The sequence below is a fragment of the Schistocerca serialis genome, chromosome 5, assembly GCF_023864345.2.
Source record: "Schistocerca serialis cubense isolate TAMUIC-IGC-003099 chromosome 5, iqSchSeri2.2, whole genome shotgun sequence".
Taxonomy (NCBI): domain Eukaryota; kingdom Metazoa; phylum Arthropoda; class Insecta; order Orthoptera; family Acrididae; genus Schistocerca; species Schistocerca serialis.
The window spans coordinates 371,791,066-371,815,565 of NC_064642.1; the positions used below are offsets into that span (position 1 = coordinate 371,791,066).

The 24,500-nt window shown below is 39.2% G+C and overlaps 1 protein-coding gene across 1 annotated transcript in view; it reads right to left on the reverse strand.

Moving 5' to 3' along the window:
• Positions 1-24,500, reverse strand: part of LOC126481071 (arf-GAP with Rho-GAP domain, ANK repeat and PH domain-containing protein 2) — a 155,756-nt gene that overhangs the window by 105,047 nt on the left and 26,209 nt on the right. Inside the window, exons 2-3 of the mRNA XM_050104556.1 lie at positions 20,378-20,552; positions 13,467-13,584 (exon numbers count right to left, since the gene is read on the reverse strand). Coding sequence (XP_049960513.1) covers positions 13,467-13,584; positions 20,378-20,552 — 293 coding nt within the window. The remainder of the gene's footprint in view (positions 1-13,466; positions 13,585-20,377; positions 20,553-24,500) is intronic.

Below are 24,500 nucleotides of genomic sequence, written 5' to 3' on the forward strand. Positions count from 1 at the left end.
ATTTGCCTCAGATGCCAATCTATATGGGAGGGAACATTTGACATGGAAAGAATGGCAACTGTCAAAATGTAAGTACTGTTGTTTGCTGGTAGGTTTAATGTGGACGAGATCAACATCAAGGAAAGTGTCATGGGATTCAGAATAGGAACATGTGAAATTTAATTGGGAGAAGGTATTCAAAAATTCCAGGAATTTTAGCAGGTCAGCCTCACCATGAGTCCAAATGGTAAAGATGCCATCCATGTATCTAAATCAAACTATGGGCCAAAGACTTATGGATCCCAGGAAAGCCCCTTCCAAGGTACTTACCAACAACTACTTCATCTTTGAGGGGCAGACATCCAAACAGATCAGGGGTATGGCCATGGGGAACCAGGATGGCACCTTCCTGTGGCAACCTTTTCATGGGTTGCTTGGAAGGGGCTTTCCTGGGATCCACAAGCCTTCAGCCCCTGGTTTGGTTGAGACACATTGAATGATGTCATCTTGCAGGATCTTCTTCGCTTCCTCATGGATTACCTCATTCAGTTTGCAACACTCTATATGAGCACTGGCTAATTGGTGGATGATCCCCAGAGTTGATATGGTTTTTTTACCATGTGCCACTTGGTCTGTCCTCCAAAAGTATCCGAGAACTGACGCAGATAGCTGTCACTCGTCGACAATGTTACTCGGTCAGGCCACATCCTATCGGCAGTTTGATCATAGCTTCCTCCTCTGTGTTGTCAGTAGTGGTAGTGGAGCATGATTCTTCACTAATGATACTAAGCTGCCCTCCCTGCGCTGGTTTGGCTTTCCCTATGCACGTACACCTTTTGCAATGAATAGTGTCCACTTGTAACAATTAGTGATTCAAAGTTCTCCTTGACCATGTACATTGTTTATGATTGTCGCTGACACACAGATTTCTTTTGTGAGCCTGAGTAGCTATTTCAGTCAACAAAAGCTTCCCTGTTTGATCTCAATGATGATAATGGGATAACAAGGCCTTCAACAGCAAGCAACTGTTCGGAGCAATCATCCACTGTTTACGGCTGCTTGTAATGCCTGCAAGAAGTCTGATCCGAGAATAAAATCATGACTACATTTTGTTACACAAAAGTTCTGTGTTGTGTCATTGATAGTTATTCTCACAGTACACGTTTTTGTTGGATGGAATTATATCCCATGTGCAATCTTCAGCAAAAAACTTTCGTAAAACGCAACAGTCTACTTTAGCTGGCAATGATAAGTATTCAACATAACAGTAAAGTAGACCCCGAGCCAATTTGTGATTTTCAGGGTAGCTGTCGATGACATCAATGAGATCTCCTGTCATCTTGGTAACTGTCATCTGTGATGGCCTCACCTCCATAGATGGTCACCTCTCCTAGTTTTCCTGAATTCAGTGGCTAGATGAGTAGATGGTACCTCTATACGATGATAGGGAACACTTTCATCACGTTGGCTAGCAATCTCATCCAGGGTATGGTGATGAGCTTCTTCCCACATATCTACTTTAATCATCTACAGTTGATTGGCATGGGTAGGACTGCTGTAACAGTTGAAATCTTGTGGCATAATAGTCATTGAATGCTCTTCTTCTTGCTCTGTAGTAGTGCACAATGTACTCAGGGCATCAACACTGAAAACAGACAAGACATATTGTCCTCCATCCTCCAGATGTCTGTTGTTCTGCGAGGTGTTACATTTGGCAGAGGAATTGGTTGTACCTGCACTGGTCGGATGTTTGGTTGTCATTTCAATGGTGGTGTAGGTCCAAATTGGTGAAAGATTGGTGCCAAAGAGTGATACACCTCTTCTTCAGTATTCTCTATTGCCTACAGACACACTAGGTCAAAATTCACACCATTTCTTGTGTACTAGGTGTGACAGTTCTGTCTACTATAAAATGCTACTATAAAATCTCTTCTCTTACAACTTGGTGTCAGAGAGGCAACATCATGGTGGTCTCCCACAGCTGCCAAAGTGACAACATTCAGAAGTCAACTATAGTTCTTCTTTCACACTTTTTTCTGTGTCGTTTCCTTGATACAGTGGCACCACTTGATGAATTTTTCTATTGTTGTGACATCCTTTAGTAAAACAGCTTGGTACAGGTCTTCTGTGACTTCTCTCAAGAAATGTGAGATTCTGTTGGCTTCTGTAATATTCGAATTCACTATGTTGCAAAGAGCCAGACACTCTGTATGTAAGCCTGTGTTATTTCACCACGACAGGTGCTGTTCTTCAACTGTTCTTCTGTTAAGTGGACTTGCTGTTGAATGATACCACAAATTTTCTTTAGTTTGGCCTGGAATTCATCCCAGCATTGCTGGTCTGTGCCATCCAAGTAAAAATATAGATTTGTCAAGCACATCATGTCATCTCACCTGTTGCATTTCGTGATTCCGTCAAATCCTAAACCCATTTTGTTGGGTCCTTACCAGAACCTCCGATAAATACTGATGAATGTCAGATGCCTCATGTGCAGCTGACTTACTGACACTTATCACTGGAAGCACCTTCATTATGATCACCAATATAAAGCCAGAAAAGAACTGACCTTCCAGACAGAGAGTGGAGCTATTTATACAGACATTTTATATTCTAGAATGTTCGTATTTATAAGGTACTCATACACCAGAACACACACATACAAGCATTACAAACATATTTCAAGTACCTTCCAGAACTTATAAATACTAAATAACATATAATTGCTTGTGGTTGGGTTTGAAATGGCAACCCCCAGCACATCTGCCAGACATACTAGCCACTACAAAATACTGCATGCATTACAACTCATAGCAATATTAATTGATTATCAACACAGGTTTTGTAGCTAGTGTTTAGAATTGTTTTGTTAATTTAAATGAGTATTTGGGGTTAGTTTAGTTAGAACTTAGCGTTAGATAGATGAGGCCAGCATTTCATGCAAGAATGGAAATCCACTTTTAAGAGGTTAAGTGACCACAGAAAAATGTATAAGAAATTAAAACTGTTCTATATCATTTAGTATTTGTAAAACAGTATTAGTAATACAATATACAAATTTGTATAGCAGCTGCTTAGCATTTTCTAACATTAAGGTAATGGGCAATAGTGGCATTTTGTTGAAACCTTGTTGATACACTGACATTAAAGGTGTGGCCTACAGGCATTTACTTCTTAGAGTTTACTGGAAAAGAAAATAATGACAAGAACACATGGAAATAGAGGAAGATAACATTATCTGTAGTGCTGTACACATCAAAGCAGTATCTGATCTGCATTAATAACAAATTTATTGTTTCATTTTATTATAACAGCCACAAAAATGTTGTACTTTGGTTTTATACTATAGGATTGGTGTGCAACAGGCCTTTTGCATTGTCTCTGTCTGTAGCCAGTCTCTTCATGGGGTGGTAACTGTTGTACACTTTGTTATTCATGAGTTATATTTTATTATTCTGCTGTTCCTTCCCTCCAGTGCACCTTGGAATATTTTTATCGCATTTGCACATTTTAAAATGTGATCTATTAAATTTACTTGCCCCTCGTTATTGTATTCTACAGATCTAGTTTCATCCACTGAGAACACCAATGATCTTGAGATAAAGTGTCTTCGACTGATAACCAAAATTAACTGCATCCTGCATTCAGTCTCAGCTAATGTTTAAATTTTGATAAGAAATTTAAAAAATCAGCAATGGTGGCCGAAGACTTCCAATGCAAGGGTCACCCACATCCTCCATATAGCCTAGACAAAGAGGACAGAGAAGCGGATGGAGGTTGGGGGCACCTTCTTGCCCCTTTTGGATGGGGAAACGCTCCTAAAAGGAGGAAAATTCACCAATTATCAACAGCATGAAGACGCAGAAGTCAATGGAAACTACTATGTTAAAGACACACAATATGTATCAACAGGTCATGGGGACTGTAACTGAAAGAGAGTCGTGATGAACTCTCTATTGGCAAAAGATTCTAGATTAGGTCCCCATTTGGGTCTTTTGGAAGGCATTGTTAAGGCGAAAGTGACGATTGGAAACTGATGGAACAATAGATGAAAGGTAACATTCTATGACTTGGAGTGTGGAATGTGAAAAGTCCGAATGTCATAGGAAGTTAGAAAAAATCTGAAGAGAGAAATTCAGAAACTCAGTCTAGATACAGTAGAGTTCAGTGAAGTGAAATGGAAAGAAAATAAGGATTTATGATCAGACAAATACAGGGTAATATCAGCGGCAATGAAAATGGTATAATGGAAATAGGATCCATCATGAACAGGAGGGTAGGACAGTTCAGTGAATACGCTGTCATCGCAAGCAGAAGGTGATGAGATAGAGAAAGTATACGAGAATATTAAAAATGCAGTTCAAAATGTAAAGGGAGATGAAAATTTAAGTAGTACGGAAAAGAATAGATGACAAAAATACAGAACAATTGGGCTCAGTAGTAGGAATGAGAGAAGAGAGAGACAAACTAAGTTTTGCAGTAAATTTCAGCTAGTAATAGCAAATACACTGTAAGAGGAAGTGTATTTGCAAAAGGCCTTGGAGATGTGTGAAAATTCTGGATGGATTATATCATGGTCAAACAGACTCCAACATTTAGACATGGGAATTTAATCTCTGCCCAGGAACAGATACAGACTCAAATCACAATTTAGTAATAGTGAGGAGTGGACTGATGTTTCACAGCAATGTTTGGAAGAATCAGTGTGGAGAGAAGAGGGATACATACAGTAGAATTATGAGGTGCATTTGAAGTTGTCTAACCTATTGTAATCAGATTTTCACAACACTTTCAAGTGGTAATAGTAGTGCACGATTCAAATCCCAAGGTAATAACTTTAATAGTTCCTGAAATATATCTACTAACTTAAAGCCCTAAATTTACACACTTGCACAAGTAACTGCTTCCTGTTCCCCTGGTATGACATTGATTATGTGCCACAGAAAAAATGTAATAAAACAACTTATAGCCAAATAATGAAAACATAGCTTTTACCAATACAAGCAGGACCTGTATTATCAGAAGTACTGGGTGGTTATAGCTATCGTGCAGCTATCTATGAAGGTCCAGAGAGGGCCAAAATTATCACATGCCAGCAAAACTTTGTACATATTCTAATGTGTTAATGCAGAACAGATTTATACCTTAAAAAAATTAGTTCCAGTTTTGGCCACCAGGTGCAAATCTGGTGCTGTGAATGCAAAAAAAGACATATAGGAATATTTCCATATGTAAAGGATTAGGTTTGGGACATGGGCAGAAAGATATATTGTTGATTTTATTATCAACTATCACTTTCACAATTTGTTCAATAGGAGCCTGGAGATGTCAACAAGGTAATGTATATTGCCAGATCTGCACCAGGTGGCCAAAATTGGAATTAATTCTTTTTCCACGTAAACTGGTTCTGCATAAATGCATTAGCATATCCACCAAGTTTCAGTGCCATACAATAATTACAGCTGCACTTTAATTATAACCATCAAGTATTTTGGAACATCCTTTCTTATTTCAAGTTATTTTTGATTAATACTATGTATACAGTTGAAATGTTGTCAGATTGTGTGGTGAAGTGAAAGAAGAGTGTACAAGAGGAATGGATCTTAAAATTGTAAGTAATAAGTATGAATATAATAGAGGGAAACATTCCACGTGCGAAAAATATATCTAAAAACAAAGAAGCTGTAACTCACCAAACAAAAGTGTTGGTATGTTGATAGAGACAATGAAAACAATAAAAAACGCACACACACAAATTTCAAGCTTTCGCAACCCAAGGTTGCTTCATCAGGAAAGAGGGAAGGAGAGAGAAAGACAAAAGGATGTGGGTTTTAAGGGAGAGGGTAAGGAGTCATTCCAATCCCGGGAGCAGAAAGACTTACCTTAGGGGTAAAAAAGGACAGGTATACACTCACGCCCACGCGCACGCACACACACAGACATCCATCCACACATATACACAGGCAGACATGGACTCCTTACCCTCTCCCTTAAAACCCACATCCTTTCGTCTTTCCCTCTCCTTCCCTATTTCCTAATGAAGCAACCTTGGGTTGCGAAAGCTTGAAATTTGTGTGTGTGTTTGTGTGGTTTTTATTGTTTTCATTGTCTCTATCAACATACCAACACTTTCGTTTGATAAGTAATAAGTATGTTTGAGAATGTATATGCAATCAGTATTTACATTGACAATATAATGTAATTGGGTAGATAGTAGATAAAAAATCTACTCACCCTCTGAAAATTTTGGTAAATTGTTGAATAATATTTTGGTAAGGAACAGTACAATATGGGACAGCATATGGTTAATATAACCACTAATGTCTGAGCTGGGTGATTTTTCTGTGAGCTTTGTTAGTTAAATCAAAAACGTTCCTTTGTTGCAACAAGTGGTAACAGCATGAGGCGTATTATACAGCCTTCGTTTATACTATACATACTAGCTCACAGAGAAGTTAGAAACTATGCAATACTTTGACAAGAAAGTATATCATTGAATACTATGTGAACATTTTCTGTTAACAGAATGATTTTTGTTTCAGTTTCTAATTGGAAGGTCATTGGTTCAATATGGGTGCTGCTTTTAGTGAGTAGTTTGAGTGAAACAAATAATAAAAGATAATGATAAACATTAATATGTATACGAAGAACCAGTGTTACAAAAGTGTACTTGACATTTAGTATAGTTCAGGTGGCAGTATTTGTGATTTTTCAGTATGAAAATACTTTACAGTTATTTGTCAAAAATTTTATCTAGTTTAGTTATCTGAAGTGCACATCAAGCAAATTAAGATATAACAGAGAGCAGTTTAGGGATACATTCAGTAATTTCTGTTTCTTACAGCTTTTCTTGGAAGAGTTACACTGTTCGTCATCCTAGACCAAACAATGATCTGTAACTGTAACAAGATAAGCCATCCTGCAATGCAGAAAGGTAGCCAAGATGCATCCGCGTGTATCTTGCTCAGCAGATGGCCGAAGTGATGTACAGATGCAAGATGGATAGATGTCAGCGAGGTACACACCCTCTAGGTTACCTACTTGGAACTTAGTAGAAGCAGGAGGTATACACAACTAGCAGTGATCATTGGGTAAGACTCTGCTGGTACTTTGTCGTGAACTAACAATGGCTGCCACCAGCCATATTGGAAGAATGAAGGAAATTCCAAATACTGTTACTAATATTATGCACTCACCAGTTGGGTCATGTAACATTCAAAACCACTAATTACAAAAATGAGTAGCACTTAGAACTACTGTGTAACACCCTGAGACACAGTGTCAGATCTGGCTTAATGAACACTATTTAGAGACACTACGTAGTTTCTTATAATTCTTTTATTTTAGCTTCTAGCCACAATTACCTAATTTCAATCAATAAAGTGTAATTAGTGCTAATTAACCATTTCCCAGATATGCAAACTCATCAGCCTAGAATAGTTTTATTAAATTATTATTAAAATTATTATTATTGTTTTTGTTCTGGAGTCAGGGTGCATGGGACAAACTTGCACACAGTTATACAGCTTGGCACTGCTTGACAGAGTTGTTGAATGTCCTCCTGAGAGATATTGTGCCAAATTCTGCCCAACAGATGTATTAGATCCCCAAAATACTGAGCTGGTTGGATGCCCCTGCCCATAATGCTCCAAATGCTCTCAGTTGGGGAGAGATCTGCCAATCTTGCTGACAGGGTTTGGCAAGTGTTGTAACTGCAACCAGGACGGTCGCGGGGTAGCAATAACGAAAAGCGCGGCAGGACCCGCAGAGAGGCCCGCGAACAACAGCACAACGGGAGAGGACGGACACGAACAACGAAAGACAGAACGAATACAACAAGATCGAACAACAGAGTCACAAGGAAACAAACATGTCCACTCACACACAGAACAAGGAAGAAAGCGGTCTAGCATGAAGCGAGGTGTAAACCGCCGTACACGTGATTAGACTGACTGGCTGAGCGCGAGGCAGGCGCTTAAGTACGCTATCAGGGGCGCTGCTATTGGCCGCTGGGCCCACGTGTTCCCCTGTGGCACCCTCACACTAAAAGCGGGCGAGGCCGCGTGCGCCGCCACAGCTTACCGCACGATGGTGCAGACCTCTATGGGTCTTCGACGTCCATGACATCTGGCGCGGATTCAAATTCCGCGGCACGTGGTACCAGAGCAAGCAAGCATGAAGACAAGCAGTAAAAACTCTCACTAAGTGTAGGCAGGCATTATCTTGCTGATATTTAAGCCCAAGATGGCTTGCCTTTTAGGGCAACAAAATAGGGCACAGAATGTCATCAACGTACCACTGTACTGTAAGGATGCCACGAACGACAATCAAAGCAGTCCTACTACGAAAAGAAATGGCATCCCCGACCATCTGTCCCAGCTGTCAGGCCGTACAGCGGACAACAGTAGGGTTGATACCCCCCACTGTTCAAGGTGTCTTCAAACACATCCAGTTCCAGCAGAACCACTCACACTCGTCACCATACTACATTTCATAATGTGCACATAGTGATCCATGGTGAGATGACCATAAATTTGATGAAATATCCCTGTCCCAGCCAATGAGATCCACTCCCAGCACAAGACTGCGATGCGACCAACATATGAATGTTGCACAATTTACTGTGGTTGTAACACGGTCCAAGTGAACTGTGGACTACCTCCAGACACGCACTCATTCACTGGCCCTCCGCCACACACCGTTGGGTGGCTTGCGGAGTATAAATGTGGATGTAGATGTAAACTCATCTGAAAAGATGATGTGCTACCAGTCATGATCTACATTCAGTTCAGTGAAGGCAAGCCTATAAAGTTTGTGATCATCAGAGAGGGTCTCTTTATTAAAAGCCCTATGGGCTCTAAGACCAGCATCCCTTAAGAAGATGTGAATTGTTTGCAAGCTTTCAATGGAAGTGGTCTCATTATTGTGTTGGACAGCAATTAGAAGTGGTCTTTTCATACAGGTTCCAACTAACACATTGTCTTGCTAAGGTGTCGACCATTTCCAAAGCCTGACCCTCTACGCTGGCCAATTATGCATCTCACACCACCGCTTTATCTGCTTCTAGACACAGTGAGGGCAAACACCACTCCTGGCTGACACTTCACATGCACTGAAACCACCATACTGGACGAGTGCCAGGACACTACCTCTCGTGGCTTGCATATGCTGAGGTGTTGCTGAGGTGTCCTGACAGTAAATTTAATTATTTTACTGGAATTCAAACCCTCAAAGATTGTCATGTAACGACCACATCACAACACAAATTTGCTCTTTTTTGTTTTATTCATGGCATAAACATTTTGGCATTCCAAACCGATAAAAGTAAGTGTTATAATGCGTATATAAAAGAGTATGCAGTAATTGTATGCAAACACAGAAAATATAAAAGGCCTATAAGTAAAACTTTTTCCATAGGATGAGAGCAAATACCCCCTAAAAGTGTGTTACATGTGGTGTTGTTTGCCAGTATGTGTTGCACTGGTGCAAGCTGTACACAGCCGAAGGTACCTGAGCTTATCAAAACATGCAGGCAGGTTTTTTTTTAACCGTACATGGTGAGGGTGTATATGCCCCAGGACCACCGGTAAGTCTGGGAAACACCTGAAATTTTTTTTTTTCATCGGGAGAAATCCGGATAACCCCTGGAAACTTTTAGAATTTCAGGAATTTGTCATTGTTTTTTACTTTTCAATTTTTTGCGCTCCTGACTGGTAAGAACTGATACTCTAACAAAGAATTTTATTTTAGCCCACTACTGCAGAATAATACTGCAGCAATACAACATAAATGAGGAAATAACACTAAAATAAAACTTAGCCACAAAAAATAAGCCACTTACAAAAACAAAACATAGTGCACGCACAAGCATCTGCAGACAGTAAAATGTCTCAGAAACTATGCAATAGTTCACAACAACAAACTGCTACAATGTGCCTTTCTCATGGGCCTTGTTTCGATGAGCGTGATGTCACAACTGTTTACATTTCTAACAGGTCACGAGGAAATATTGCAAATAGTGATTTGAGAAGCGTTACTTTGTAGTTTCATATAAAAAAAAGTGTTAAGTTAGTTCTTTCTATGGAAAACTCAAAGTGCTTGAGGGAACATTTATTCAGACAGGTAGCCCACGAAATGTTTGTTGCACAGAAGTGAAATAGAAATATTGAGCTACCATTTAAGCTGTGCACTTCATATCCAGCCTAACCATACTCTCGGATTGGGAGGAGGGAGGGAGGGAGGGGGGGGGGGGGGGGAGATCAGTGACCAGTATCACATGTGAAAGCTGAACTTTTCTTGTAGCTACACAGCATGTATATTAATTTAAACCATTATCTTTCTATTTGTGTGTTCAGCCCACTTAATAATGATGTTGCTACTGGTTGGCTACATCATGCGACCTATGTCCTGAATATCTGCTGTCATTGGCTGGCAAGTTTTACAGCTCCATGGGAAAGCATACTGTCATTTAATATATAAAAAATTTGCTTTCACCTGGGAAATTCAAGAAAAATCCAGGATTTTTTTTCTTCTCCGTGTATACATTCTGACAGTGCACTTCAGTGAAATAGCTCTCAAAACTAAGGGCCTGAAACCAAAATAGTTCTGCAAACATGTAGGCGCCACTGTAATATTTTGGCTGCATTTTGAAGAAAACCTAATGGAATTCTTGGGATACAACTACTGCATATGTGTGGACAGAAGAAAAGGAGTGGTTAGTAGATAATTACCATTCTTGCGTCATTTTGACAAACGAAACTCCAGATGATATGCGGAAGCATTCCACGTATAAAAGAAAACACACAAAACAGAACCTAAATACCTGGAATTTCTGCCATTTAGTATAAGATAATACTGTGTTTACAACCTTGGTGGACAGCACCTGGGCTTGTTGGAAAATAATAAGTTACAGCTCTTGCTCAAAATCTTCTTCAAGAATGACTCCTTGTAGGTACAAATAAAACATGGTTCCCAGAAGAAGAAGAAGAAGAAGAAGAAGAAGAAGAAGGAGGAGGAGGAGGAGGAGGAGGACATTAAGATTTTGGCATTCTTACCATACTGCAGTAGTAGAGCAAAGCTTCAACAAAGGACACATGTTAAACTTGAATCAGATAAAAGTACAAATTGTGCAAATTGTTTCCAAGATCCCATAATGAAAGAGCCAATGTAAAAAAGGGTAAATGATTACCTTATTTATCAAGACAGTGGTTTCCATCTCATTTCCACAAGGGACACTAATTTTACAACAACATCGCCATCCTGGGACAACACCCACAGGAGAGAAAATGGACTGGCAGCACAGGAACTCAATGTCCAGGCTCATAACTACCACACACTCACGAAGCAAAGATGTTGTTGAAAGACAGGCGAGGTACGAGCAGCGGCAATTTGAAATTAGCGGAGATTGAGGCCTGGCGGATAACGAGAAGAGAGGATATACTGAAGGGCAAGTTCCCATCTCCGGAGTTCAGATAGTTTGGTGTTAGTGGGAAGTATCCAGATAACCCGGACGGTGTAACACTGTGCCAAGATGTGCTGGCCGTGCACCAAGGCATGTTTAGCCACAGGGTGATCCTCATTACCAACAAACACTGTCTGCCTGTGTCCATTCATGCAAATGGACAGTTTGTTGCTGGTCATTCCCACATAGAATGCGTCACAGTGTAGGCAGGTCAGTTGGTAGATCACGTGGGTGCTTTCACACATGGCTCTGCCTTTGATCGTGTACACCTTCCGGGTTACAGGACTGGAGTAGGTGGTGGTGGGAGGAGGCATGGGACAGGTTTTACACCGGGCGCGATTACAAGGGTAGGAGCCAGAGGGTAGGGAAGGTGGTTTGGGGATTTCATAGGGATGAACTAAGAGGTTACAAAGGTTAGGTGGACGGCGGAAAGACACTCTTGGTGGAGTGGGGAGGATTTCATGAAGGATGGATCTCATTTCAGGGCAGGATTTGAGGAAGTCGTATCCCTGCTGGAGAGCCACGTTCAGAGTCTGATCCAGTCCCGGAAAGTATCCTGTCACAAGTGGGGCACTTTTGTGGTTCTTCTGTGGGAGGTTCTGGGTTTGAGACGATGAGGAAGTGGCTCTGGTTATTTGCTTCTGTACCAGGTGGGGACTGGATCAGACTCTGAATGTGGCTCTCCAGCAGGGATACGACTTCCTCAAATCCTGCCCTGAAATGAGATCCATCCTTCATGAAATCCTCCCCACTCCACCAAGAGTGTCTTTCTGCCGTCCACCTAACCTTCATAACCTCTTAGTTCATCCCTATGAAATCCCCAAACCACCTTCCCTACCCTCTGGCTCCTACGCTTGTAATCGCACCCGGTGTAAAACCTGTCCCATGCACCCTCCCACCACCACCTACTCCAGTCCTGTAACCCGGAAGGTGTACACGATCAAAGGCAGAGCCACGTGTGAAAGCACCCACGTGAGCTACCAACTGACCTGCCTACACTGTGACGCATTCTATGTGGGAATGACCAGCAACAAACTGTCCATTCGCGTGAATGGACAAAGGCAGACAGTGATTGTTGATAATGAGGATCACCCTGTGGCTAAACATACCTTGGTGCACGGCCAGCACAACTTGGCACAGTGTTACACCTTCCGGGTTATCTGGATACTTCCCACTAACACCAACCTATCCGAACTCCGGAGATGGGAACTTGCCCTTCAGTATATCCTCTCTTCTCGTTATCCGCCAGGCCTCAACCTCCGTTAATTTCAAGTTGCCGCTGCTCATACCTCACCTGTCTTTCAACAACATCTTTGCTTCTTTACTTCCGCCTCAACTGACATCTCTGCCCAAACTCTTTGCCTTTACAAATGTCTGCTTGTGTCTGTGTATGTGCGGATGGATATATGTGTGTGTGTGTGTGTGCGCGCGCGAGTGTATACCTGTCCTTTTTTCCCCCTAAGGTAAGTCTTTCCGCTCCCGGGATTGGAATGACTCCTTACCCTCTCCCTTAAAACCCACATCCTTTCGTCTTTCCCTCTCCTTCCCTCTTTCCTGACGAAGCAACCATTGGTTGCGAAAGCTAGAATTTTGTGTGTATGTTTGTGTTTGTTTGTGTGTCTATCAACGTGCCAGCACTTTCGTTTGGTAAGTCACATCATCTTTGTTTTTAGATACATTTTTTCCCACGTGGAATGTTTCCCTTACTGGAATGCCTAATGCTCTCGTGGGAGAGGAGGGCCGTGGTTCGAAGACTACAAAAGATTCTCAAGATAACAGAGCTTTGCATAAAGATGTAATGTTTCTTTGGAATGACATTATTTTGCCCATACTATAAAAAGATTTCATAATCAATGAAACTCTCACACAAAGTCTACAATCTCATATACAATAACAGCATTCAAAAACTAAGTACTTCACAGTGTACACCAAAACATTTTCATATGCTCAACTGTGTCTTCCTTTGCAATGACTTATGATCACAAAAAGCCTACTAATTATGAAAAACACATTACAACCATCGTCTTACCAACATATCTTGCCTTCCGCAGATCAGCTTCTTGAACAGCACCATTGGTAATGCAATACAGAAGTGTTCTCTCAGTAATTAAAATCCATCCAGTGTGCCATATCCCATTAATACCTTCCTAAAACACGTAATGATAAATAACATGTTGCTGCAGAAAATAAAAATTCTTGAGTTATAAAACTGCATTAAATCATCAATTCAAAGAAACCTCTGATACAGCACAAACACATTTTTAATAACTAACATTATAAATACTGGCCTTGTTCTATAAGCTATATTTGTGTGGTATGGTAAATATAAAGACTATGTTAGCATATGTCCCATGAAGACATAACACAGTGACAGTACTGATACTGTTATAGTAAAACTTCCTGATGATGTTACAGTAAATTTCCTACAAGCACATACAAATTGGACAAATGCGTTTAGGGTATGTTGCTGACATTGGTTGTGCAGCCATTTAGTAAGATGCATTTGTACTGCATAATGTAGTCAGATTGTAGTAACACAATAAGTTCAGATAGTAATGATGGAAGTAGATAGTGATCACATACCCTTCTCTCCAAATAAGACCACAAAGGCTCAATACTATTGCGAGCTTGTGATTGTGGTGGCCACACAACATGCGACAATACAACCTTGTGCTCAAAAAACCAGTCCTGGGTTATGTAAGCTACATGGACAGGGGCCTTTGTCATCTTGGAACACAGCTTCACCTCTGGGGAACAAATACTGTACCACAGAATGGGCCGGAACAGCCAAAATGTTCATATAATCCGTGGCAATAATGCGACCTTGCAGAGCAACCACAGTTCATGTGGAATATGACCATATGGCAGCCCAAATCATCACAGAACCCCCATCATTTTTCACTCTTGGGATGTAAATTGGGCCCAAAGTTGGAAGCAGTGTGCACCAAGACTGGCTTTGGCACCACTTCTTCCCATTACAGGCATTTGCATAAATGATGTGTGGTACTGGAATTCCAGATCGCCCACATGCACCCAGCTTACAGAGCTCCTTTATGTTGTTTTGGAGCTGACAGTGTTTGCAAGTGTGACATTCCATCCTGAAGTGACTTCTGAAGCTGTCATCCTCTTATTTTTAATCACAATCATCTGACTGTGCCACTATCACTCAACACACACTTTCCTCTGTCTTGTGACTTAGCAGATGATTTTTTTTGTCTTTTTTTATTTTTATTTTTATTTTTCTGCTTTCATTGTATGCAGTATAAATCTTCAATATGGTACCTCTTGAAATGCCAAACACTTTGGCTACCTTTCTTACAGAATCACCTCCAATCTGGGCACCAACAGTTTGCCCACGTTCAAATTCATTTCGCTCAAACATAATACACTCACAACTACACAAAACACCCTTCTGACCATGACTGACACTTGCAACATATTTTGAACATTGTACAGTTGCCATTTGGTAAAATACAACAGCACAACCTGCAGGTTTTGCTAGTATCTGCATTTATGTTCAACCAGGTTTACAGTGTTTCCATATTTTTGTCCACACACTGCATATGAACATTTCTGAACTGGAAATTTTCCACTGTAAGTTAGTTACCTCAAATGCTTGTATAACAGGAAGTGTAAAATTGCATTATGCCTTCATTTATACAACAGCAGTTGCACCCGTCAAGTTAGTTCCAAGTCAGTTGCAGAAAGTTCTAGATCATGTTTGTAGTACACAGTATCTGTTAATCAGTGATAAGTATTTTGACAGTACAAGTCTGTACAAATATGTGTACATAAATGGTACTTTTGGAAAGGATAAAAAGTAGAAACAAATGCAAGAAGCTGTCAGATTATTACTTTATGTGCATAAACCCAGGATCTAATTACTCTACATCAAAAGCTAATTATTTCAAAATCAATTACCTTCTACATACTATGTCATAAAATTTAGTCCCAAGCTCATGTCTTGGTCCTGTATACAGTTTTAATCTGCCAGGAAGTTTCGTATCCGGTAGGAGATGAGGTACTGGTGGAAGTAAAGCTGTGAGAATGGGTCATGAGTCATGCTTGAATACCTCAGTTCATACAACACTTGGCCACAAAAGACAAAGGTTCTGAGTTTGCTCTCAGTCCAATACGAGGTGCATTCAAGTCCTAAGGCCTCCGATTTTTTTTCTAATTAACTACTCACGCAAAATTGATGAAACTGGCGTTACTTCTCGACGTAATCGCCCTGCAGACGTACACATTTTTCACAACGCTGACGCCATGATTCCATGGCAGCGGCAAAGGCTTCTTTAGGAGTCTGTTTTGACCACTGGAAAAGCGCTGAGGCAATAGCAGCACGGCTGGTGAATGTGCGGCCACGGAGAGTGTCTTTCATTGTTGGAAAAAGCCAAAAGTCACTAGGAGCCAGGTCAGGTGAGTAGGGAGCATGAGGAATCACTTCAAAGTTGTTATCACAAAGAAACTGTTGCGTAACGTTAGCTCGATGTGCAGCTGCATTGTCTTGGTGAAACAGCACACGCGCAGCCCTTCCCGGACGTTTTTGTTGCAGTGCAGGAAGGAATTTGTTCTTCAAAACATTTTCGTAGGATGCACCTGTTACCGTAGTGCCCTTTGGAACGCAATGGGTAAGGATTACGCCCTCGCTGTCCCAGAACATAGACACCATCATTTTTTCAGCACTGGCGGTTACCCGAAATTTTTTTGGTGGCGGTGAATCTGTGTGCTTCCATTGAGCTGACTGGCACTTTGTTTCTGGATTGAAAAATGGCATCCACGTCTCATCCATTGTCACAACCGACGAAAAGTAAGTCCCATTCATGCTGTCGTTGCGCGTCAACATTGCTTGGCAACATGCCACACGGGCAGCCATGTGGTCGTCCGTCAGCACTCGTGGCACCCACCTGGATGACACTTTTCGCATTTTCAGGTCGTCATGCAGGATTGTATGCACAGAACCCACAGAAATGCCAACTCTGGAGGCGATCTGTTCAACAGTCATTCGGCGATCCCCCAAAACAATTCTCTCCACTTTCTTGATCATGTCGTCAGACCGGCTTGTGCGAGCCCGAGGTTGTTTTGGTTTGTTGTCACACGATGTTCTGCCTTCATTAAACTGTCGCACCCACGAACGCACTTTCGACACATCCATAACTCCATCACCACATGTCTTCTTCAACTGTCGATGAATTTCACTGGGTTTCACATCACGCAAATTCAGAAAACGAATGATTGCACGCTGTTCAAGTAAGGAAAACGTCGCCATTTTAAGTATTTAAAACAGTTCTCATTGTCGCCGCTCGTGGTAAAATTCCATCTGCCGTACGGTGCTGCCATCTCTGGGACGTATTGACAATGAATGCGGCCTCATTTTAAAACAATGCGCATGTTTCTATCTCTTTCCAGTCTGGAGAAAAAAAATCGGAGGCCTTAGAACTTGAATGCACCCCGTACAAAGTTTTAATCTGTCAGGAAGTTTCAAATCAGTGCACGCTTCACTGCAAAGTGAAAATTTCATTCTAGAAACATCCTCAGGATACGGCTAAGCCATGTCTCTACAATATTCATTTTTCCACAGGTTGCAAGTCATGCTTCAGCAGCTAATTTGGTAGAGCAATTACCCACAAAAAGCACAGGTCCCGAGTTTGAAGCTTGGTCCAGCACACAGCTTTAATCTGTCAGGAAACTTAATATAAAGAGTGGCTAAAAGTACAAAATGGATGTTGTTGTTGGCAAATTGTAGGAGCAAAGTCAAATATGTAAAATAGGTAAAATCAATCATAGTCAAGTGAAATCGTAAGACTAAATTTATGACAACATGAGCCAATAAGATATCTGTTATTTATCTGGCAACAAACAAAAAATTTTCTTAAATCTGTTTTCAATCACCAAAGACATAGTTTGAATGGAAAGTATCTAACTGCATTGTCTACTATCAGCTGTCACAAATACACAATGAAGGGGTACACCATTTCCTGTCAAAATAAGTGGCAGCATCAATAATCTTCCACTGAGAGTAAGTAATGGACAAGACAGTTTTCTATAAATGACCCTGTCTGAATGCAAGACAATTATTTCATATAATGTGTTCAACACATCTAATCACAAAGATGAATCTCAGGAGCATGAAAAAAAAACTGTAAAAACATAAATACAGAGGAACAAGTAACAATCACTTTGTCTCTGTGGGACAATAACAAGAAATTATAACTAAGGTTAGTCTTGTTTCATTAATGGTAAAAGGCACTAGGTGTGCTCCTTGTGTATTAAAATGTCTGTAACATCTTAGTATTTAGTTGTGAGGAGACTGGCGGGATGGGAGACGTTTTCCAGTTATACGATGAAGCTCCAATTTTTTTTGTAGGCAGCAACTTCAAATTTTTGTGAACATACTGATATGTATTCATTAAATACAAGGTGATTCAAAAACGTTTACAAACTGACATGGCACATCAGGCATACAACAAGAGTCAGTAATTACATAGAACCAGGGGACATAAATGTCATCCTCATCCTGGGCTACTAAATGGCACTGCAGCTATTTAGTCACATGCTACATATGGGTGCCGACTACAGGAGATGCTCAAAGTTTTGTCCACATGCATCAAGACACACCTGACATCAATGTTGCATTGAGCAGCACATCCTATTAAAGATAACTGGTATATTTCAAAGACACTTTGCTGCCGCAACAATCCTGCCCACTAAGTCCTCCAGTGATGTAACAAGTGTTTCACACACAAGGCCCTACAGGTAGCCCCACAGGAAAAAATTGATTGGGGTCAGATTGGGTGTTCACAGTGGCCACGGCCATGCGACTGGTCCACTGCGACCAATCCAGCAGCTGAGAAAGGTTGCTTGCAGATGTGCCCTCATTTGTCTGCTGAAACACATGGGGGCTACATAGTGCTGAAATCAAATGTAGCAATGAATGGGAGCATCATTCAGCATGTCTGACAGAACATCTTGCAGGAATACTAGATACGTGGGAGCATCAAGGTGGTGTAGGAAAATTAACAGCTCAATTAAACAGTCTCGCGATGCCCTCCCACACGACTGTAGCACCCCCTCGGTGCATTTGCGACACATGCTTCCTATGTGATTACTGACCCTCGTTGTATGCCCAATGTGCCATGTCAGTTTGTAAATGCTTTTTTTAATCACCCTATATAGTTGCCTAATATTTAAAAATGTGTTCATTCTATTACCAGCACTGCTTTTTACTATACAACAGAGAATTGTACTCTCAGAATTCAGATACTTAAATATGTCTGGAACACACTATTATCATAAGCTTTTAATTTAAATTTTAATCCATAGATATGTCAAAGTAACTTTACAGTTTAATATCTCACTGACACTGAGGTCTTTAAGAGTTACAGCACTATCACAGTTGGAACAAAGAGAGGGGAAGAAATTCTGTAACATTTTTAAAATAAACATCACAAAATTCAATGGACGAGGTTTAGCGAAATCTACCCCAGGATTATTAGGAAGTGGTGAGCACTTGACAATGGTCCAGAAGCAATTGTCCAAAAGCTCATGGACATTTAACCACTTCACATGGCTAGATGTTCAAAAATTTTATTAGTTTATATCACTGTGAGACTATGCATTTCTTCTAAAACAGCATGGCTTGATGAGGATTTGAATACGACCCCTTATTGGTAACTTGCTAAAGACTTCTGTACAATAATAGACAAGGATACAAACTGATGTCTACTGAAAAATACAACTTATCATGAAATTTCTGTTACTAAAGTAACGTTTCATCCATAGAAAGATTCATATTTGCTCTAAATCTAAACTCTTATGTACAAATTAACAACAAAAATTATTACAGTGTATGTGCACTGAAAGGTGCTATTCAAGTTCTTTGTTTCACTTTTCTTGCAAGTAACATGACTCTCCATCCCAGTTTCATCTTACACTTTATAAATGCTATAAATTCATTTGGCTAAAGTGCAGTTACAGTGTCAGCAGCTCTAGCTTTGCGTGTTGATGTTGACAATAAGTTAACATTGCTCATAGCCAATAGGGTTATATTATACAGAACGCAATTAGAATCACTGAATCTTATGATTTCTTTCAGCAGAAAACATGAATTGATTACATTTACCAGAAAAACTTTTCCTGATCTGGTTATTAACAATCTGGTTCATTACCGAATTTCGTATTTATTTGGTGAATGGAATAAAATAGATATGCAGATAGACTGCCCAGTAGCAAAGCCTAATGCCTAGGTTAGGTTGGAGTGTGTCAATTTGCTTGTGAGTTGGCGCACCCTACAAATCTCAACACAAAAATAAGATTGCTATACAGACTGATGTATTGTGTAGCCCAAGCTTTTGTTTGTCACTGCTGCCAAAATTTGCAATGACATGATTAAATTCTAGCCCATAAGAACAAATTACCATCTATCTTTATTTATGGAGCACAGAAAATTACAAACAAGCATCCGATTCATTACCGAAACCAACTCTCAATTCATTGCACTCCATTCCCATCATTCATAATGCGCATTGTTAACAACATCGGCATGCAACCCAACACCCACCGACGCAGAGCAATTTTAGCTATTCACTCATACCGTTAATACCCAACTCTATTACCATTCAAACTCCCATTTCACATTTTTTATATCAAGTATCAAGTGGTAGGGAGAAATTGATATAATTAAAGCATATGTATAATAAATGAATTCCAATGGTTATCTAAAGCAAAGACTGTGAGCTTTACCCCACATAGTTAATTATTCCCTTGTCCAAATGGATTTAATTAAAATTTACTTATTAAAAAATAAGCCTACTCAACAATTGTGCAAAAGTGAGCCCTCCTCCTCCCCCCTCCCCCCCCCCCCCCCCCCCCCCCCCGCACACACACACATATGTAATTACAGTGAAATACAAAGCTATGAAATATACACATGAAATTCACCTTTAAGAAACACCATCCTGCTCGTGTGTACTCTGCTGTGATCCTTGTTGGAAAAACTGAAGTAATACTTTCTAATATTTTCTGCATCCATATGCGACGCTCGGCAGATCCAGAGGTGCCAAATGTATTAGACTGGCCTTTAACTAACGTGATTTCAAAACAATCACCATCACAGCTGAATGTACAAATAAATTAGGAAATCAATATAAAGATGATAAACAAAACAACAAATTAAGGACAAGAAACTGAAAATATTTAGTAGGATACATGTAACTACAATGAACAAAAATAATTTTTAAAAATGTAAGAAGTTCTCAAAAACAATAATAATAATGATAATAATAATAATAAATCTAGTGAAAAAAAAATGGTGTACAAAATTAAACAATAAAATTAGTTAGTTATTTTTGTAATGAAAAGTGAAATAATACTCAAAAGAAAATCATCCATTTAGGAAAGCATGCTAGTTTGTAAGCAAGGTGCCTTCTCAAAACTTAACAACTATCATGGATGATGTTTATTCTTAGTCGGTTGCAGCCTGATCATGAATGAACTAGTACCCCACCTAACAAAAAATTAAACCATAAGTATCTGTGCTGTTTATCAAACTGGCAGGTGTTTCAGACAGGCACTGCAATTTATTTATTTATTGTTCTTCTGAATGTTTATAATTTAGTCAGTTGGACAAATACAAAACAAGAAAAAGTATGTAACAATATAATTCCAGCAATTTATCAACCCAAGCCTGAATTAGAGCAAAAAGAGAATACATGTAGAACTAAAATCTATCTCTGTCTCAAATGACAGACATCTCTAGGTATATGTGCAAAACAAAGTGATTTATTAATAAGAAAGAATAAATGAATCTGAAATATGAGGATATGGTACTCAGGGCATAATAAAAGATAAAATAAACAGTACTAACAAGGAGAGGACTCCAGCAGTGGGATCAACTTTTTGATACAATCTCTAAAGTGATGTAGGTTAAGGTACAGGGAATCACACCCTTCAGCCTTTCATCTTGTGGGCTTTCATTTGTGAGTAATTGAAGAAAAAAGTTTTGGATTTTGTGCGATGATATATAGCTTCAAATAGGTAAGAATTCACAAACTTTTCATGGCATAATGATTAAAATACTAATTTCACATGCAAAAGGGGTGGGTTTGAATTTTGTCAGGTGGTTTGAAATTTTTAAATCTTAATCAAAATGACCTTGATCATTATTTTTATTCACTTAATTGGTTTAAATGTAATTTTTTTCTATTCATTTGTCACATCATATTAGTCATCATATGGAACACATCATTTTCTTGCATTTTTCCACTTAGAATCCTTCTTCATGTGATTTTGATTATTGTTGTGTATTAACTTCGATTCAATTGCTTCCAATTTGTCATCTTATATTTCTAACCATGTTATTGCAATCATCATCATCATCATCATCATCATCATTATTATTATTATTTCTTTACTTTCTCAGACGTTAAGTCTGGTTAAAAATGGGAAGTGACGCGGACCTTGATCAAGCGTCACTTCCTTTTAACTGTATGGTATATGTTATATTGCATTTAGGAACTTTCAGGTAATTGAACATGTATCAATAATTACGGATTTCTGTAATTGTATATATAAGTTTGGATGTAGCTGTACTGTATTGATGTACTGGTGGATATTGTGTGGTATGACTCCTGTAGTTGATAGTATAATTGGTATAATGTCAACTTTATCCTGATACCACATGTCCTTGACTTCCTCAGCCAGTTGGATGTATTTTTCAATTTTTTCTCCTGTTTTCTTTTGTATATTTGTTGTATTGGGTATGGATATTTCGATTAGTTGTGTTAATTTCTTCTTTTTATTGGTTAGTATGATGTCAGGTTTGTTATGTGGTGGTGTTTTATCTGTTATAATGGTTCTGTTCCAGTATAATTTGTATTCATCATTCTCCAGTACATTTTGTGGTGCATACTTGTATGTGGGAACGTGTTGTTTTATAAGTTTATGTTGTAAGGCAAGCTGTTGATGTATTATTTTTGCTACATTGTCATGTCTTCTGGGGTATTCTGTATTTGCTAGTATTTTACATCCACTTGTGATGTGATCTACTGTTTCTATTTGTTGTTTGCAAAGTCTGCATTTATCTGTTGTGATATTGGGATCTTTAATAATATACTTGCTGTAATATCTGGTGTTTATTGTTTGATCCTGTATTGCAATCATGAATCCTTCCGTCTCACTGTATATATTGCCTTTTCTTAGCCATGTGTTGGATGTGTCTTGATCGATGTGTGGCTGTGTTAGATGATACGGATGCTTGCCATGTAGTGTTTTCTTTTTCCAATTTACTTTCTTCGTATCTGTTGATGTTACGTGATCTAAAGGGTTGTAGAGGTGGTTATGAAATTGCAGTGGTGTAGCCGATGTATTTATATGAGTGATTGCTTTGTGTATTTTGCTAGTTTCTGCTCATTCTAGAAAGAATTTTCTTAAATTGTCTACCTGTCCATAATGTAGGTTTTTTATGTCGATGAATCCCCTTCCTCCTTCCTTTCTGCTTAATGTGAATCTTTCTGTTGCTGAATGTATGTGATGTATTCTATATTTGTGGCATTGTGAACGTGTAAGTGTATTGAGTGCTTCTAGGTCTGTGTTACTCCATTTCACTACTCCAAATGAGTAGGTCAATATTGGTATAGCATAAGTATTTATAGCTTTTGTCTTGTTTCTTGCTGTCAATTCTGTTTTCAGTATTTTTGTTAGCCTTTGTCTATATTTTTCTTTTAGTTCTTCTTTAATATTTGTATTATCTATTCCTATTTTTTGTCTGTATCCTAGGTATTTATAGGCATCTGTTTTTTCCATATTATTCAATATGTAATCTTCTTGTTTAGTGTGTTTTCCCTTGACTATGCTATTTTTCTTACATTTGTCTGTTCCAAAAGCCATATTTATATCATTGCTGAATACTTCTGTTATCTTTAGTAATTGGTTGAGTTGTTGATTGGTTGCTGCCAGTAGTTTTAGATCATCCATGTATAGCAAATGTGTGATTTTGTGTGGGTATGTTCCAGTAATATTATATCCATAATTTGTATTATTTAGCATGTTGGATAGTGGGTTCAGAGCAAGACAGAACCAGAAAGGACTTAATGAGTCTCCTTGGTATATTCCACGCTTAATCTGTATTGGCTGTGATGTGATGTTATCTGAATTTGTTTGGATATTAAGTGTGGTTTTCCAGTTTTTCATTACTATGTTTAGAAACTGTATCAATTTAAATCTACTTTGTATATTTCCAATATCTGTAGTAAGCATGAGTGGGGTACACTATCAAAGGCTTTTTGGTAATCAATGTATGCGTAGTGTAGCAACCTTTGTTTAGTTTTAGCTTGATATGTCACCTCTATATCTATTATCAGTTGCTCTTTACATCCTCGTGCTCCTTTGCAGCAGCCTTTTTGTTCTTCATTTATAATTTTGTTCTGTGTTGTATGTGTCATTAATTTCTGTGTAATGACTGAAGTTAATATTTTGTAGATTGTTGGTAGGCATGTTATGGGGCGATATTTAGCTGGGTTTGCTGTGTCTGCTTGATCTTTAGGTTTCAGATTGGTTATTCCATGTTCAAGTGTATCAGGGAATGTGTATGAGTCTGCAATGTAACTGTTAAATAATTTAGTTAGATGTGAATGTGTTGAGGTGAACTTCTTTAGCCAGTAATTTGCTATTTTATCATTTCCAGGGGCTTTCCAATTGTGTGTAGAATTAATTGCTCGGGTGACTTCACGTTGCAAAATTATCACTTCAGGCATTTGTGGTATCATCTTGTATGTGTCTGTTTCTGCTTGTATCCACCGTGCATGCCTGTAATGTTGTACTGGCTTTTACCATATGTTGCTCCAGAAGTGTTCCATGTCTGTTATGTTTGGTGGATTGTCTATTTTAATGTGTGTGTTATCTATTGTTTGGTAAAATCTCTTTTGGTTTGTGTTGAATGTTTGGTTTTGTTTCCTTCTATTTTCACTTTTTTTGTATCTTCTAAGTCGTTTGGCCAATGCTTGTAATTTCTGCTTCTTTTCATCTAATTGCTCTATTGCTTCTTGTTGTGAGATTTTACCTAACC